The sequence below is a fragment of the Scophthalmus maximus genome, chromosome 1, assembly GCF_022379125.1.
Source record: "Scophthalmus maximus strain ysfricsl-2021 chromosome 1, ASM2237912v1, whole genome shotgun sequence".
In the NCBI taxonomy this organism is placed as follows: domain Eukaryota; kingdom Metazoa; phylum Chordata; class Actinopteri; order Pleuronectiformes; family Scophthalmidae; genus Scophthalmus; species Scophthalmus maximus.
This window is the reverse complement of record NC_061515.1, coordinates 22,121,458-22,140,717: the sequence shown is the minus strand read 5'-3', so window position 1 is coordinate 22,140,717 and position 19,260 is coordinate 22,121,458. Positions and strand designations below refer to the sequence as shown.

General features: G+C 44.1%; 2 protein-coding genes across 8 annotated transcripts in view; both read right to left on the bottom strand.

Annotated features, from left to right (window-relative positions):
• The window catches only part of mfsd6a (major facilitator superfamily domain containing 6a), a 28,775-nt gene extending 13,279 nt beyond the window's left edge, over positions 1-15,496 (bottom strand). For 5 of the 7 annotated variants that reach the window (XR_004789712.2, XR_004789713.2, XR_004789720.2 and 2 more), the window contains exons 1-6: positions 15,211-15,496; positions 12,724-14,179; positions 10,299-10,396; positions 8,701-8,862; positions 8,478-8,576; positions 8,062-8,354 (exon numbers count right to left, since the gene is read on the bottom strand). Coding sequence is in view for 2 of the 7 variants with exons in the window: in XM_035622112.2 (XP_035478005.1) it covers positions 4,982-5,164; positions 8,062-8,354; positions 8,478-8,576; positions 8,701-8,862; positions 10,299-10,396; positions 12,724-14,177 (2,289 nt within the window). In the remaining 5 variants the exon portion in view is untranslated. Of the gene's footprint in view, positions 1-3,078; positions 5,165-7,097; positions 7,102-8,061; positions 8,355-8,477; positions 8,577-8,700; positions 8,863-10,298; positions 10,397-12,723; positions 14,180-15,210 lie in introns of those variants that run through there. The other 2 variants (XM_035622133.2, XM_035622112.2) reach the window with 2 other exon arrangements.
• Positions 15,497-16,041: 545 nt separating this feature from the next.
• On the bottom strand, positions 16,042-18,753 carry LOC118305157 (insulin-like growth factor-binding protein complex acid labile subunit). Its single transcript, XM_035629715.2, is given in 2 exon segments — positions 16,042-17,090; positions 17,092-18,753. Coding segments are annotated over 2 exon segments (1,194 nt in total). The 5' UTR covers positions 18,160-18,753; the 3' UTR covers positions 16,042-16,964.
• Positions 18,754-19,260: the final 507 nt, after the last annotated feature.

The following is a 19,260-nucleotide window of genomic DNA, read 5'->3' as shown; positions in this document are numbered from 1 at the left end:
GATATTCTGGTCAATAGCCAACACTCGCTGCCAATAAGCAGGATGGATCCATTACGAGCGGAGCAGGAGAAAAAAATGACTCATTTTCAGCCCTAAGACTTCTAATAATCCCCACCGGCGCGATAAACTGAGGTTCTGATCCAAGGGAAACAAGTTAGTTCTTCTGATCGACAAACAAGCCCGATACGGCAGACACAAAACACATTACACGCTCTTCCACAGTGAGAAAAAAAGTCAGTCAAGAGCTGAGGTGTGTTTTTTGTGTGTGTGCAACCAGCGCTTTCTTCATCTTGGTCGGTTGGATGGTTTTGTGTTCTCGTTGCATCACAAAAAAAGGCTGCACCCTTAAAAATGAGGCTATGCAAATAGAATCAATTGATTCCACATGCAAAAGGTCGGACAACCCTCGTCATCTACTGCACATTAGATGTATTCATTTTTCTATTTTTTTTTCTATTTTTACATGACATGGTACTGATGATTCTGGCGATGTGCGTCTCACACTGTCTCTTGAAAAGCCTGGAGTAAAAACCCTTCACATGTTTGTATATATAGATAATTTAGATAATTTTTTGGGGGGGGTTATTAACCAGCATGCTAATGTAGAAAAAGAAATGCTGCGCACAAGCTGTCTGCTTTTTCTAAACTCAAATCAGACAGCCTTGTTAATCCCCTGAAATCAACACTGCTGTCTTCTTTGCTTGATGGCTGCATTATCAGCCGATGGGATTTCTCTGGACCTCAATTTGGGAACTAGATCAGATTCGACATCTAAATACTGCTCGGATACTTTTCCAACACCGAGTCGAGGAAACGGGCGACACAAACATAAAAAAAAAAAACAGAGTCTGGCAGTACCAAAGGTTCCTTAAGCGCATTTGTATTTGCTTTCTTGCAGAAGCTCAGGAGCTTGAGGCATGGGATTTATGATTGCAGCTTTGAGTCTTGCCTTTGACTTGAATGAGTTGAGTGGTTGGTAACACACCTTATTTTGCTTTTCAGGATTTTTTTTTTATTGGGGTAGCAAATTGTTTTGGGCTGGGTGCTGTTACAGAATGAAATCCGCACCAAAGTGGTTCCTGAAGAAAGGTTCCTGTGTTGAAAAAGCAATGTAGGACAGAAATATAAGAGTCGCCTGTTGGGCCAGTGAGTCCATCGGGTATATTTTACCCCCCCTGGGTAATATGGACACTTTGCTTAGGTCCAAAAACGGCCCTGATCTCTCAAGAGTCGGCACGGTCGCCTCCACAGGGCATCCGGCTTGTAGCAACGTTACAGCAGGGACGTAAAAGAGGCAAAAAAAAAAAAAGGATTAACATCACACTCAGGCTTTACAATATTGATGGTAATTGGGTCCTATTAACAAAATGGTCTCTGAATGACGCTGTGTTGTGTTTTGGCACTCATGAGATATTAACAACAGATTTGATTACTTTTAATGGACGGTTATATGTGGAGGTTGAGGGCAAAAGTGTATATCCATGCCGTATAGTTGACCAATGTCTTTTCAGGCGCAAAGCTTTTTTGCATCACTTCTAGAAACAGTGATTTTTAACGCACAATGCATTCAACACAATGTATTATAAAAGATATTTTTTAAAATGCGTCTACAATCAGCTGAATGATAAAGTAACTGTCAAAGTATCGTATAACCATATAACTGTCCTGCCAAAAGTGCCCACAACCAAGACACGATGCAACGATTCACACAACAGCGCAACTCTCATTGTTCCAGTAATTGGAAATGTCCGCAGGTTCAGCGCTGCAGTAATTCCCTGCAATTTTCCCGAGACACATCTGAGAGCGAAAGCCCCGTCTCGACCTGACCCCTCTGTGTCATTAAAAGTGAAATATGAAGTGTTGTTCTGCGTTCAATGGTCATGACACCTTCGACAGAACACGGCACTATTACCCTGTTCATTATTAAGGCAAAGACTTAAACAACAACAACAACAACAGCCATCAGCGGCAGAGGGGCTGTTGAAATGTCTCCACGGATCTCAGACAGGCTGAGCGTGCCAAGATGGATTTGATTTTATTATCTTTATTTATTTTTTCTCTTTTCTTTCTTTTTTTTATTAGGACAGCACAAGCCTGCTTTTTGAGGAAGCCTATTACTGTCCTCCCACACACACCCATCAGTAGCATGCGCACCACGACCTCAGTAACCTTCCACTCTCACACGCACACACGCACACACTGAAATTCTCACAACACTACTGCCATCAAGTGGCTACTTTTAAACATGCTGCAGCATGAACACAGGTTGGATCATCCACTTAATGTAATTAAAATATCCAGGTACTTTTACTTTTCGTTTTATGCTACTTTATGCTTCTATTAGATTAAGGTTTAAGCATAAACTACTTTTTTAACTTATCATAAGTAGCTTTGGACAAAAGCATCTGCTTAATGAATGTAATGTAAGTACTTATCACTGCACTTTATTAATTACATTTTTACACTTGAAAAATGTACTTTAAAACAATGCCCTCTGGAATACTTTGCTCGAATGTCCTATATTCAAAAAGTCATTCAAGTAAAGTACAGCAGTGTAACCAGTAAAATGTCCTCAAGTGTGAAGAAGAACTATATAGATTATAAATATATGATGTTATATTAATACAAATTATAACTAAGTCATAAGTAACTATGCACATTTACTTAAGTACTGTACTCGAGTAAAAACGGTTCCATTTATGGCAACGTATTATTAAATGCATTAAAGTACAATAATACAATGATAGTCATAAGTAATATAATTGTTCTGAATAGCAATGTCTTCTGCGTGATTATACATTTATTTTAACGCAAATACTTAAGTTATTTTTTTTAACTTAAATCTGAAAACTTACTCAATGACTCTTCACTAATGATAACGCTTTAAATTCAATATGTTTGAAGGTTTTTGGCAGACAATAAATACATTTGAAACGTTTTGAATCCATCATTAACTTAATTTGTAGGATTTAAGGTTAATCAAAAGAATATTAAATGTATTTCAATCGTACAAATGATTGATAGTCGTAAAACGCAGATATTCCAGTCAATTTGGGCTACAGTTAAGGACAGCACAGATTCATTACTCAACAAAATGTTTAATAATATTTTTCAAGCAATATGAGAAGGATTACACAGATACTGCATCCAAGCGCTGAAACTGGTCTTCATGACTCCACCACAGAGAAAGAAAAACAGGCCAGGAAAAAAAAAACCCTCCTGTCATTAATATTACAGTCAACGGAATGTGTTCATTCCTCAAGCTTTCCTACACAGAAAACTCATTAAACACTGAATACTGAAAATTGTTTGGCATGAATCAAAAACACCCAACCCAGATATAGTGCATGTCGGCTATTGGCAGTTTAAATACAAATGCAGTGGAATCGACCTTTAAAAAAAAATCCCTCAGTATTGTGTGATGAAAGCGGCAGATCTTTCTGTACAGTAAGAGTGCGTTACAGTAAAGGGATCCCTGCTGGACATATCGTAGTAATAAGTTAAGACAACAATTACAACAAAGAGGCTTACAGCAGGTTTAAAAGAGGCACTTCTTCATCAGTGTGCTCCGCAGAAAAGTCTACAAATATAGAGCATCAGACGTCATCATCTCGGACGGCAGATCGTCCTCTGCTTGATAGAGAAAAAAACACAGTTTTGAAAGAAGGGATGAAATCTGAAACAAGAGGGTCGGACGGCTTTCTCAAGCAGATCCACTTGTTCCACCAGTGTCGTGTTTTGGGCCAAGGGTGGAACTATGATGGAATACCATAGTTTAGCTGCTGCGAACAACAATAATGTCTTGATTATCCATGATTCAAGTTTTTCACCAATATCCACACCCCGAGATGATGATCATCCAAGTTGCTGTATGAAATGCCTCAAAAAAAAAGATTGAACATCCTCGGGCGGCACATCCACTGTCGCTACAAGCCAAGTTTTTTTGTTTGTTTGTTTTTTGGGTGTGTAACGTCTCCTGGAAGTTGCAATTACACACAAAAACATTTTACAAGTAACATTACGGTAAATGGCAGAAAATATTTTATAAATTACATTTAGGACATGAGGATACTGAATTTTGAAGTATTTTCAACACCTGCAGGAGGCAGGCACATCTGCATTTTGAACTTGACACGGACAGAGTATGCCTATATTTGTTTTTCAGTAAGTAAGCACAATTAATCTTTGTTGTTTCATCTCGTATCGAGAACTCAAATGTACAAATATTTGATAAATTAAAAGTTTTAAACTATGAATTCTGCTGCTGCTTCAACTGGTTTAACACAGGGTGGCTTTTAATTGTGAAAAGGCCACAGGATCGTTCATGCTGGTTTGCTGTTGATATAAAAATGGTCTGTGGTTTTACAAAAGATTGGGAAGCTCTGCATCACAACACATGAAAAAAAAATGTTTAAAACCTCTAGAACATTATCATTTCTATCCTAATGAAACCCATTAAATTCTTCATGATTTTTTGACGAATTAAGTTTGTCATCACCATTCCGTCAGATTTCATCACTTTCTAGTTACAGAATAACTTATCGAGAGGCATATTCTTCACACTTGAAGGTTTTTTTCCCCCCACACTCCTCCAGTAAAGGGCAGTCAGTTGTAATATAGAGTTGCACAGAGCTCTAAGGTGTGTTGGATTTGCTCGCCTCTGAGGGGCAAATGCATCCAAACGCACAAACCAAACCAAAGTCCACACTGCAAAAACAATCCATTAAAACAAGTCTGACACTTAAGACCATTTTAAAAAAAGAGAAGCTAAATTAATTCTAGAGCTACAATATTTCCATCTTGATTCTGGACATTACTGCTTCATGACCCATATGGAATCATTTTAGAAAGTAACTGACGTAAATGAAGCACACCGGCGAATTTTCAGACTGAATTTGAGATGAAGCAACTTGTTATGAAGGTTATTTTTGCAGTACAAAAACACACCAAATTTAAAAGTTGGTGTGCAAATTAAAAAGTTTCAGACTGTGTTTCTGGCTGTGAGGGATGGGTCTTCTCGGGGCCCTTCCCTGTCCGAGGATGGGTGCGTTTGGTCATTGTCGGGTTGGGCAATGTGCGCTTCTGAGGTGGCCGGAGGCGAGTCTGCGCCGCCATCGCTTGAATTTTCCTGTGACGTCTCAGCCGACGCCCGCTCATCAGGTACCTGGCAACAAGAGGAACAAACAGTGATGGCGGTTTAACAAGAGGCCATTTTGCTTTTGCATCAGATGTTTACAAGAACACCATCTGGCCCAGTTCAGCGCAGTCTTTTATTATTAATTATATTCATATTTCCTAAAAGCTGCCTATTAACCAGGCACAAACTGATCTAGCTGCATGGGAAAACTTGCTAACTAACTAGCCAGGAAAATGAAAAACATCAAGACGCTTGTTTTAACACTATCTCGCTTGCTTCTAATACATTTATCAAAAAGGATACTAGGTAGAGAACAAAGACCAATCCTGACTATACCAAGTTTAATCTAGTCATAGTCAAAATAGTCATGAATGTCTAAATTCATTGGCTGGACTGACCTGCATGAATCTTGAAACATCTGTAGCCTCACTCGTCTCCTCCTTGTACGTTACTTATGGTCTTGGTCACACAATGTTTCCCTTTAGCAAAACCACATATATAAATATATATGATCTCCTTGGGACGATGATGAATATTGACCAACTGGCTACGAAGAGGACCAGCCGGTCTCACATCTCCGAAAACAGGGGAGCAAATATAAAACGGGCCTTATTTTGGTACATTGAGTAAATATGAAGTACGTGAGATTCAAGGTTAATCTAGTGACACAATAATGTTGTGTGAAACAACACGGACTAACAAAAGGCCTTAAGAGCAAAACTAAGGACTCGCGTAGTGGACCAGTGTGAGATGTATACATGCAAGCAGAAAAAAATCTCTCACAAGGAGTTTAAAGATGAAATGATCTCAGTGAGTCCATTAAGTAAAAATATCTCATTTATATTCCTGCTCGCAAAGCTTGGTTAAAAATAGATTCCAGGCACAAAGCAGGGGGACGCTGCTGTTGTCTGTCTGATAATAAGAAGCAGTATAATTAAGAATAAAGTCGTTTTTGTCTATTTTTTTATTTGATGGGACGACTTCTGTCTTTGACATTTATCAGGCTGCGAACAAACCAAAATAAATCTGACCCTGACTTTATTTTAAGTCACTGACTCCTCTGCATTGTGTGTGGAACTATATGTTTTTCCGAACAGCAGAATTTTGTTTGCATTCCATTCACCTTCCTTTGGATTTCAACCCTATTTATAGATTATTAATCTTTTAAATTACTGGTCTATTCATGTGTAAATAGACTCCACCAAGGAGGTGATGGAACTGTCCATTTGTTTGTTTGTCAGCAAGATTACTCAAAAAAAGTTTCCATGAAACTTGGAAGGATGAGACAGAGGCCAAGACAGGACGCATTACATTTAGGTGTGGATCCGGACAAACGGGTCGATCAAGGAATTTAAAATTTATTTCTTTACCACTACAAAACCTGGTGTAGGTGTATTATGACATTTTTTAACTGATTTCTCAAGCAATAACTCAAATCTGGATCTTGCAGATGTGAATGAGGTTTCACAAGGGGGCTGTTGGGCCTTGGTGCAGGTGTGCCCACCAATGAGAGCCATTCTAGTTATTTAAAGGTATCACACAAAAGGAAATTTAAAACTTTAAAATAAATGTATGTTCTCACAGAGCAAGATTATGATACTGAATAAACTGCAATGAATTTTCTAAGAAATGTACAACAGTACGATTTTTACACTTCGGTGGAGGTCACTTGATAAAATGAGTCTCATTGCTGGTATTGAAGTTTTTGAGATTTCTGTAGTCATTCTGAGACGCTGGATAAACGTCCCTGACCTCAGCCAGAAGGGAGGCTGGTGACATCACCGGGGAGTAATTCAGGCACGCAGCTCACCTGACGTCACGATTCATGCGTGGGAGTTTTCACAATCACAGAGAGACGTATGCATGCACGGACACACCCACATACCACACACACACACACACACACACACACACACATGCGGTAGTTTTCCACCGACCTTTGCACGCAACAATGTCTCACCTTCCTTCAGCCGGTGAGGGGAGGAAACGTCAGAGGGTTGAGATTAGTGAGAGATTAGTGAAAAGTAAAGGAACAGTTCCCACACAGTCATACAGCCGACACAACACACGTTACTGTGATATGACATCTATCGTTATTTCTATTCCCAGGGACTACACGCAAGACTCGCACCTTAAAGCATGAACTACAATCTAAAATGTTAAGTCTTATCAACAATTTATTCTGAAAATCTCTTCTGAGTCAGTCAGATCAATCCCAAAGACCCAAACAGCATACTTGAGGAGATTAAAAAAGAGAGAAGAGTAAGAAATCTTTTTGTCATTATTTAAACTGAATATGTTTGGCTGCTGGACTGTTGGACAGAGCATGACATCACACAACGTCATCTTCAGCTCTGAACTTTTTCTGTAATTTGGACTGAAAAAAAACAAAAAAAACAAAAAAAACTAATAATGAAGAAAAGCTTAGTACAATAATCACGTTCTCTTCCTGTTTTAATTGAGCTGCTGGTTCAAGATCCAAAGTTCTGAACATGATGATTGATGACCCCACTGATGACCCCGCTGATGACTCCGCGCGACCTTTAGAGCTGTCAGAGCTGCGACGTCACGTCTGTGTTTGTTTCACGAGACCATAAGTCCAAACTCAAACATATTCAATCCACAGATGTTTCAGGCAGAGAAAAGCAGCAAATCCTCATGTGAGACACTCGAGCCAGAGAATGTTTGATGTGTTTGTATTTTAATCCATTGCCTTTGTTTCTAATTTTAAATTTCTATTTTTAATTTTTACTCTGCTTTTATATTTAATGCAAACCAGTTTGACTACAACTGTCCACTGAAGCATTTTGAATTTTCTTTAAAAAAAAGGAAACTAATAACAGGATATATTATGTGTTTGAACGTAAACATGGAATCCTTTTGATGGCTGCATTGAACATTATTTGAATCGTAGCTTTGTTCACCTGTAGCGGGCCGGCCTCCGGTGGCGGTCCGCCGCTCCTCGTGAGGGTCATCATCTCTTTGATCTGGACGATGGCGAAGGCGATGGTGACCCAGGGGGCTCCGGAGAGCACCCAGGCCGGCCGGGTCACGTCCTCCTGATCCTCCTGGTGCTTGGTCTTCTTGACGGGTAAGGTGGCGGCATGGCGACCCGGGGCGGGGCTGCCGAATTCGTTCTGGCTCTGCACCAGGTCGATGGTGGCGATGGGCACCGGGCTGGAGGGGACTGGGATGTTCTCTGCTAACATCTTGTCCTCTGAGAAAAAAAAACCCCAAAAGGACGTTACAATGGAAAAAAAAAAGTTTTTCAAACTTAAATACCAGATTTTATAAAGTGAAAACTTTATTTGCACAAAGGAAAAACATCGGGTTTCCCCACCTTTCCCCTCAGTCTCTCCGGTCAAACACTGGATGAAGGAGAATATGAGGAGGATGACGAGGGAGGCCATGCCAATTCCTCGGAACGTCGCTGCGGCACCTGCAAAGCAAACAGTGAAACTATAATTGCTACAAGAATTACTGTCAGCATTAGGTGGGACCCCACATTATGATTTGAGCTCCTGTGTGTTAATGTGTTGGCAAAAACCACTGTTGTGTCGTACCAAAGTAATTGACGAACACTCCTCCCACCATGGCTCCACAGCCGCGGCCCAGGCCCAGGTGAAGGCCCTGCAGGATTCCCTGCGCCGACGTCCTCAGTGCAGGCGGGACCGCGGCGCTCAGGTAGGAGATGCACGCGGCCCAGACGGAGGCGTGGGACACACCTGGAGGGACACGCAAGGGGACAGATGTGGGTCACAGCTGGGAGAGGGTGACACCCAGAGCTACTCTCTGTGCTCAAATTTGGAGTTTGACTTAGAGTTAGATGCATTCAACATTCTGTGGCATCTGGAGAGAGCATGCAGGAGGCAAGACATGGCGATAATTCCACGTTGCGTTTTCACATACAGTCCCTCCGCAAAAACGCCCGGACTTCAGTGCATGTCTGCAAGCAGCTTAATTGTTTTACCTGGCTGGCTTTATGTGACATTGAGACTAAAGTTGAGACTCTGAACTAGTTTTCACTTGTTTGTCCTGGGAGTGTTTACCAGTGTTTTCTCAGGGCGGACATCTCAAACATATAGACTCATACAGTAGCTGTAACCAATCATGTCAACACAAACGGCTCACGATCCACTTCCGCTTCTATTATACTATCTTTTCAAGTCAAATTGTGTTTTTGGTTTTCATTTGTCCACTAATAATGTGTATTCAAATGCAGTGTATAACTTGTTCTGGCGTTTCAATTCCCATGTGATTATCAGACTATTTATATTCATAAAATTGATCTTTTGGAAAAATGAAGTTCGGCAGATCTTTACTTATGTCAAACTAGTTAGATTTTTGCATCACTGTGTTGTCTTGATTCTACTAACACAAAGATTGTTTGTGCATGTGGAAAAAAAATAAAAATGTCTTCCTGACATAACTTATAGTGATAATTTATTTTACAGGTCTGACAATTTCCTAAAATTTGACTGCATGCTTTGTTAATTTTTAGTCATCACTTGCTCTGAAATATTGAAAAGTATAAATATTTGAAATTTCTGTGGTTTTGTTCTGTTTGACATGTAAATGAATCTGAATATGTCATCTTAATCTCTGGGAATTCATAACAGGCGCATTCCTCCTTTTTCTGACACGTTATGGACAAAACCTTTAATATGGATCATGATCGTGGCAACTTTAAATAATCATCTTGATCGTGGCAACTTTAAATAATCATCTTATTGTGATTAAGTAGTCTGTGTTCACTTTGAGTTTTCTCCAGGGATTAAATTGATCCTAAACACGCCCCTCTCGATTAATACAAACAGATTATATCTTCCTGTACTCACACCTCCTTCAGCGCGGTCAAACTGAGCTTCAGCTCTTTCACTGCACTGTTTGACTTCATTAACGAGCATCCTGTACAAGCTCAAAGTTCACTTGAGTTCCTTTCTGAGCTTCCTCTTGGTGTCAGGGTTTGAAGTGGGGCTCCTGTTGCTTCCCACCAGCCGTCACATCTAGCCTCACTGCTGTCCGTTAGGCCGCAGGAGGAAAAAGGCCATCTGATAACCGCCCTGTTAAACAAACACGCCCGAGTTTCCGTCCTGTCCCCTGGGTCCTAGCTTTTCATAAAAAAAACATCCCTGCTGACTGAGAAACAAGAGGACGTTACCTTGAAGGACCTCCATGGGCAGCACAGTCCAGGCGTTCTGCAAATAGGAGATGTACAGGTAGCGAGCCGTGTTGCAGGCCAGGCCGATGTACAGCACTCTGTGGGGGGCAGAGACAGAGGAAGAGAAGGAGGAGGTGGAGGGGAAGGGGGAGGGGGACAGGTTGTTAATATACTGAATTACATTGTTTTCTCTAAATCACTGACACTGACAATCAATGACTTTCTTGATGATTTGTATTGTATAAATCAGAAAAAAAGGCCAAACAATTCTGATCTGAAATGTCCAAATTCCAAAGTAATTCCCATGAACTTTTATTTTGCATTATTTGCAATACCAAAAGTAAAAAAAATAGGTGAAATATCAAATAAATGACATTTTGAATTATTCCATTCACAGATTGTGTGTGTGTATAGTTTTCCCGGACTCATTGTTTCTGCTCCGTATCGAGAGGCTGCTCTTTTCTGCCGCTGCCAGTGATTTAAACAAACACACACTTAAACTTTTGAGCATCAGTTCATGAGAGATCAAATGAGGTGAAAACACATGGCAATGAGTTTGGTTGTGAGTCTACAATCAATGAATCGAGTCGTTGATTGGACTCATGATCAATAAAAACGACTGAAGGAGTCCAGGACAAACTGGCTGAAGTTGACGCTGAGAACGGAGCAGACAAACCTGAATCTGAACTTGACACACCTGCAGTCATGTCACTTGTTCAACAGACAGGATCGTTTGAGAAGCACAAACACACATAGACACGCACACACACGGTCAGAAGATACATTAACTGTTTGTAGTTTGAAGTGACAGCTCAGGATGTCTCACTGAAAACATGAATCATTTTAAAATATACAACAGCTTATTTACCGCCATCATTTAGTCTCTCAGCTCGTGTTGGCTGCTCTGACAAGTTGTCTTCACAGACAGACAGACATACAGACGGACACACAGACAGTCGCGACATGGCCCTGCACATTTAGGCGACCGATACCTTGGTGCGGCTAGTTGTACCTGTGTTTTGGAGATTTTGGACTGACAGTGTTTCATTGAGCGGAAACAATGTGTCCGATTTTCACAAATACTCATTTACATTTTGGCGGATTTTGGCAAATTTGTGACAAGACCTTGGCAAAGGATATTTCATGTTTTATCCACAGCAGAACCAATGAGGGCTGAGTGCCTCACTTGTCTGCTGCTTTGCACCTTTGTTTCCACTTTGTTTACTTGCAAAACCCGAGTGTGTGACCCTCAGGGCACAGCAATGTGTGCGCTAGGTTGTGGGCTGTGGTGAACCTGGCTAAACCCTCATAAAAGAGGAAAAACACGACTGGAGATAATGAATGCCTGATTGCATGTTAAAAAAAAAAATGCTGAAGACGACACAATGAGATGACATCATCAGAAGAACTCAAGTCATAGCATGGTTGAAAACAGGACGGCAATATGACGTGTTTTTTTTTGTCTCTGCAGTCAAAGTTTCATTGGCTCCTTTTGAACGTTATGAATAATTTTTTATAATTCAACAATTGTGAATAAAAACAGGAGGTTGGAAACATAATTTATGATACCACCCCTGTCTGAAGTCTCTATGCTGCACATGCACACACACAATAAGCTGATCAGAAACCTAGTAAAGTTAATGCACGGTTAATAAACTGCATTGAGTTGCACAGATCAGGTTTTTCTAATCCCCTGCCCCCCCCCCTGACAGGGTCGCAGAGCGGGACTGTTAACCTGCAGCCTGCTCTTGTTCAGAATTTCCAGTAAACAGGAAATGTGTTCGTCGCACATACTCACACGCTGATGACTCTACGACGTGAAGAAGATACAGTGTGAGATTAACCTCAGTGAACTGTGAGCTTCAACAGTTTCAGTGTCTAACGGTAAGTGCTGCAGCTTCATTCAAATACTCTGTGAGTCAGTGATTAGAATTACCAGCAGGGCGCGTGATGCAGGGAAGCGTTGCTTTTTAAATCTTTTGACAAACTCCGCGTCCTCTCCCTTCAACTTCCCCCTCAAGAGTTGTTTCAGACTCAACAGCAGCAACGTATTGTGTGCCCGGCGCTGATGTTCGGCCCAGAGCTGCCCGTCATCTAACACCACGCTCTCAAATGTCCCTGCTGTCTGCGAGGTCCGGCCCCGACATTCACTCCGACAGTAAAGCCTTAGCATCAATGACGCCATTGTCCGCCGCCGGGTCACTGCAGAGGAGGTTCAATTGTTCAACTGGCAGCAGTTGATGACCACAGACTTATTTCTGTGGTGAATGAACACTATATGTATATGCCATGTTAGGCTGGCGTCATATAAAGCTGCAGCAGGAAAGAAAAATCCTCAGAGTCAGCTGTGCTAACATCCTCATACATGTTTGTGTGTGATATGATAGGAAACAAACCAAGCTGTGCGTATGTGGCGATGTCTCACCTGACATGTCCGACCAGCTCGATGAACTTGTGGCTGGTGAAATAGGCGGCGAGCTCGGAGACGTGGCTCAGGACGGAGCAGACGCCAAACAGCGTGGTCGTGCCCTTCAGGTCCTCCAGGTGCCAGTAGAGGAAGGTGAAGACAAAGCCGTAACCGAAGCCCATGAACCATGCGACGAACAGCACGGAGCTGTAGCGCACGCTGCAGAGGAGCCGCAGGAGGTCGCTGTAGTGGAACTCCTGGGCGACGTCGGACTCCGCCGTCTGCTCCACCACGCCCTCTGAGAGCTCCTGCTGGTAGTCGCCGCCTTTCTCGAAGTAGAACTGAGTGGCGACGAGAAACGCCAGGCCCATGAGCACGCCGAAGACGATGAAGGCGATCTGGTAGTTGTGCAGTCGGAAGTCGGGCAAGATGCAGCCAAGGCCGTCGATCACGACCGTGACGTGCGTGTGGTCAATCCAGATGCCCACCAGCAGCATGGCCAGGCCCCAGCCCAGCGAGCCCCACATCCGCTGCAGGCCGTAGCGGTCGCGGGCTTTGCCGAGGTACTGGAGGGTGACGGTGTCCACGATGGTGACGGCCGGGGCGCTGAAGAACTCGCCCACGATGATGACGAGCAGGATGAGCAGAAAGATCTTCTCCACCTGGTCCTGGTTGTAGACGATCTGGTACTTCTTGGCGCTGGTCGCAGCAGCAGCAGTGGTGGTCATGGTGGTGGTGGGCAGGGTGGTATTTGGTGTGAGCTGGGTGATGTTAGCCTGCCGGAAGGGTGGCGACGTCGCGTTGGAGTCGCCGCTTCGTTTGGCCCTGTGGAGCACGCTGATGTCCAGGAGTTCAGGAAGCCCAGGGAAGTCTAGAAAGCTTCGGCGACGCCGGGTGTGGTTGGTGGAATTGCCTTGATGTGTGGCGTTACTGGGAGAGAATGTTGTCATCGCAGGCGGCGTCACCGGAGCGGCGTCCGTTGCCACGCATTTCACCTCAGCCGGTTTGACAAAGCCGATGCCGCAGTTGAACATCAACCAGCAGAGCACGGAGAACAGCAGTAAGGCCTTGCCCTTCTTGAAGCGGTCAGCCACCACGCCCCAGAACGGGGCGCTGCAGAACTCGATGAAATATCGGATGCCGACGAGCAGCCCGCTGCGGCCGGCCGACATGCCCAGCTGCTTGTAGTACACGGCAAGCAGAGGGTGCAGCGAGCCGTAGGCGGCATAGAAGAAGAAGTAGAAGACCTTGGAGACAAGCAGGTGGCTGTTGACGCGCAGGCACATCCTCTCGCAGCAACCTATGGTGTCGGGCTGCGGGGGGGCCATCTCGTCCGCGGCGGGCACGGGCGTGTCGCCGGCATCCGCCTGCTGCTCCGCGGAGAGGGTGTTGAACGACTCCGCCAACACATACTTCCTCTTCTGCTCCTCCTCATCGTCCGTCAGGATGGCAATCTTGTCATCGGCTGGCATATCTGGACGAATAAGAAAATGAGGGTTGAGCGGATGCAGACGGAGAGATGGCACGAAGCAAGCAATAAGCAAATGATAATGAAATGACCCTTCAGTCTGGAAACCAACTTGTATAATGTTAGAAAAGTAGTGCTGAATATGTTTAGAAAGAAATCCTCTGCAGGAAAACACGAATACCTCTCCAAGTCTGACATTAATCATGAAACCAATAATTTTATAAACTGATATTTCTACAGATTATCATTTACTGAGCTCTAAATATTGCACGCAGCCATTTTTGTTCAGAAGAGTGATTAACAGGTTCCCGTTGTCATCTTATCGATTTAATAACTGATGCATATGAATTATTAAATCTACGATCCACTGTTGATACTGATAGTAGACACAACCACATCTTATAATCATTAGATTGATCAATAGAAACTCTCAATATTATATTGGCATTTTATAGCTGTTTTGAGTCGTTATAATAAAGTTTGATTGCTTCCTCTGTGTTAGCGAGTGAGTGAGTGAGTGAGTGTGTGTGGTGTGTGTGTGTGGTGTGTGTGTGTGTGTGTGTGTGTGTGTGTGTGTGTGTATGTGTGTGTGTGTGACCCTGGGTGGGACTCTTCGAGGGTCGTGGAAAAGTACCCAGAGCTCCATTTTGATACCCTGCCCCTTATGGCATGAGGTCATGGAACCCGATCATTTTCGGTCAGGGCAGCAGGAGGTCCCCCGGACCCCGCTTCAGAAACCGTCTGTCAGTCACTCACTGACGCGCCTATGCGGAAGTACTTCACATCTCTGAATGGAGCAGCTGTTCGCTATCGACGTATATAACAAGCCAAACTCCGCGCATTTAAAGGTGAATGTAAGGAAATGAGCTCAAATGTGGCTGCTAGTCAAAATAAACCGGTGAAACTGAACAGAGGAGTTGTGGTTTTCTTCCATGTGGCCTCAATTAAACTTACACATAATAATAATAATTTAAAAAAAACACTCAACGTCAAATGAAAACACGACATTTAAAGACGAAGCGTATCAATTGACTCACCTGCTCAGGTCAACGCTCCCATCAAACTGTGACTGCGCAGTTTCTCCTGAATTTCTCTCTTCGTTCGCACATTGTTGTTTTTTTCACTCAAAACCCTCTCATAATAATATATTTTATCAAGTAGATAACGGTCGCGTTAGACAGATGAACATAAACAGTTCATGTTTTTTAATTTTATAAGTAGGAATTTAAAGAGTTTCACCAGCTCCTGGTCCCTTTGTATTGAGAACAACAGAGGCTCGTTGAACCGGAGATCCCACCTGTCCTGAGACTGACATCAGCCGATAGCTCATCTTCCGCTCACAGACTTCAAAATAAAAGTCTGCCATATTATATCAGCCGTTATTATATAGTGTTATATTGTATTGTATCGATTAGCGGCCATGGACAAGAAACAAATGGGATAATTCCTCAGCTGACATCAATATTTAAAAATGACACAACAAAAATGTTTTGTTTTTTTTAACACGAGAGCTTAAATAAACCACTGTATGTATCATTCTCTTTCAAACAAAGTATGCACTTCAATCTCTTGTGTATGTAGACTCATTTATTACAGACGTGGAGGTGATCAAGTTTCAATTAAAAAATAGAGAAAATAAATAAAAGTTAATTATGTTAATGGCTATTTTGGTTTTGGACTTTTGTTAAGATACGACATTTTCTCGTGTAGTGTCTTTTTGTCCATATATGGAATAAGAGGGGAATATGGGCTTACTTCTCTTCCTTTGGAATGTTATGCAAGGGGTCTTTCAAGGACCCTTACCACTCCTTTACTTGGCCTTGAAAGTTACACGTCTCACATAGCATAACTTGATTCGACACTCTCCAAGCTCTGCAGGGCTTGAATCGATGCTGGTCTTTTTGTAATAAACCTTTATATACAATCAAGACGGTGTCGGCGGACTTCTCTTCAATACATCTTCACATCATCGCTACTTAGTATACAACACTCGGCTCATTTGACTCAATTTAGTTAATCACACAACCATAACACCAATTATCATGAAATAAATTGTATAACAATTACATATTCATTCGAGCCCTGTATTTTTGTTTTTGTTTTGTAGGTTAATGCTGCCATGCTTTTATTTTGTCGACATCCGGTTAGGTATTCAGTGGTAAAGCCAGCCACATGGACTCTGGGCGACTCCGTCTAAAAATCTCCAGTGTGTCAATTAAAGGGGAAACTCACATTGATCCCAGTGAAAACGTTCATAAACACTCCACTTATTCATTTCAAACAGACACAGGTTGAGTGTTAAAAAAATAATATAAATCACCATAAAGAAAATAAAACCTTGAGATATCCGAAGACGTTTCCCTACAGTGATATGACAGGGCTAATATAATAATGTGTAAGACTGCATGACAACTACTATCATGATTTACTTTACGAATTAATTCCAAATAATGTTTTGACAATGGAACTTCCTGGAAAGCATCATAAAGATATTTGACCAGGACATAAACCCCGCCCGTCTGGTGCATCACGAAAACTAAATCAAATGTCATAAAAGAAATGATCAGTGCAGGAAAGTGTTCTCTCCACCAGGAGGCACTGCAGACTTATTTGTAAAACAGCAGATGTGTTTTCTGTCACAAACAAACACAACATACACTTAAATGTCCAAATTAATGTTGTTTTTTTCCCAAACTCAGAGTCACATCAGGGACATTAACAACAAACGACCACAGCTTTAACTTGATCGCAACCATTTACATAAAAACTAATATTTGTCATTCCAAAAGTTTCATGAGAAAAATGCTGACAAAACAACACTAACAAAAAGGAGAGGAAAACAGTGAACTGTGACACGACGACCCGCCTCAGTAGTCCGACTCATCCGACAGCTCTCCCTGCTGTGTCCAGTGCTTGCCCCTCTTCTTCTTCTTCCTCTTCCTCTCGCCCATCAGCATGGCGGCCAGCAAGGTGATCACCACTGTGACGGTGATGACGAGCACTGTGACCGTCTCGGCGATGCACAGCTCCGCGTCCACGTCCATCAGCCGGTGGTCCTCGAGGACGGGCGGCGCCTTGCACGTCAGGTTGTGGTAGTCATCCAGGAAGAGCCGCTGGATGCTGCGTAGCTTCCGGAAGAGCCTCTGCATGTCGCACTCGCAGTTCCAGGGGTTCCCCTCCAGCAGGATGTGGGTGCTGTAGGTGTGGACGCTCTGGAACGTCTTGAAGTTGAGCGTGGACAGCTCGTTGCCGGCCAGGTCGAGCAGAGTCATGCTGACCAGCGGCTTGAACACGGACTCCTCCATCTCGCCGATGCGGTTCCTGGCCAGGTTGAGGACCTCCAGCGAGCGCAGCATGGAGAAGACGCCGCTCCGCAGGGACGCGAGCCGGTTGTCCTCCAGGTGGAGCTGCCGCAGCGCGCTCATGGAGGAGAACGACCTCACCTGGATGGCGTGGATGGCGTTGCCCGTCAGGTTCAGCCTCTGGAGGCCGTCCAGATGCAGGAAGCTTTGGCCGTCCAGCTTGGCCAGGCGGTTGTGGGCGAGCCGCAGCTCCCGCAGCGACGCCAGGCCGGCGGAGAAGCCCTCGGTCAGGGCGGCGATGCGGTTCCAGCTCAGGTCCAGCTTCTGCAGGAACTCCAGGCGCGAGAAGCCGCCGTCCGCCACCGCGCTGATGCTGTTGTTCTGCAGCAGGAGGACGCGCAGTCTGCGGCTCTCGCCGAAGGAGCGCGCGGGGACGGCGGAGATGTGGTTGTCGGACAGGTCGAGGAGCTCCGTGCCGGCGGCCACTCGGCGGGGCAGCTGCGTGAAGCGTGCCCGGGAGCAGATGGCGAACTTGAGGTCGCCGCTGCAGTCGCAGCCCAGCTCGCACCGGCCGCCGCGCGTCCTGCAAGACGCCTCCGCCGCCACGAGCAGGAGGAGCACGAGCTGCTCCATGACTCCGACGGCTGTTCCTGAGGGAAAAAAAGCCAGAGAGCGGCGTTGCATCTTGTCCGACAGCAGCGAAATATGCCTGCACCTCAATGATTTGATTATTTCACAACTTGATGAGGCGCTTTCAAAGGTGCAGATCCAAAGAAAGTTTAGGGGGTAACTTTTGGGGTAATGTCTTCAGGGCCCAACTCTCCACTTGGATACTTTCTGAAGTTAAATTATATCGTCTCAAAAAGGTTCAATGTGGAATACTAACAGCATTTCTCTTCTATGACTTCTTGGCACTTCTACAATGTCTAGTCACGACCAAATGTCGCAGGGCGTTTTTGTTGGTTTTAGGTTTTAATAGGGCTGAAGAGCAATCCAGTGATTAACTATAAAAAACAAAACAAACAAAAAAAGACTAAAGAACAGAGAAGCATGAGGAAAAAACAACTAAATAAAACCTGCACTCACGACACATTTAGAGAAGCATTTCACACAAACAGCTCTGTTGAACAACACAACGTCCAAAACGTAAACCGTCTGATACTCCCGAGCGGCCTCATCCCTTGTTTTAACGTGTCATGTTTGTTTTTTCTTTTCTTTCCCCTCTTACCAATAGCTGTCTCCTCCTGCGTCTGCTCACCTGCCGACAGTCGTCACTGCGCAGCCTGGCAGCAGGTGGGGGGGGGGGGGGGGGGGCAGGACGTCGAAGACAGAGTGATGGAAAGAGACACAGAGGAGGGAGGAGAGGGGAGGGGGGAGGGGGAGGGGGGGGCAGGACGTCGAAGACAGAGTGATGGAAAGAGACACAGAGGAGGGAGGAGAGGGGAGAGGGAGGGAGGGGGGGGCAGGACGTCGAAGACAGAGTGATGGAAAGAGACACAGAGGAGGGAGGAGAGAGGAGAGGGAGGGAGGGGGGGGGGGGCAGGACGTCGAAGACAGAGTGATGGAAAGAGACACAGAGGAGGGAGGAGGAGGGGGGGGCTCGTCAATTATTCACCACGCAGCACAGCACCGTGTTGTGCTGCGGGGGGGGGCAGCTTTGAGAGAGATTTGGTGCCAAACTGGGCCACAGAGCTGAGAATTAGAAGGTCGCGACAGATTTGATTGATTGCAGGCAGGCAGTGGTAAGCTGAGAAGTTTCCCCCCCAGGTTTATTTATAGATATTC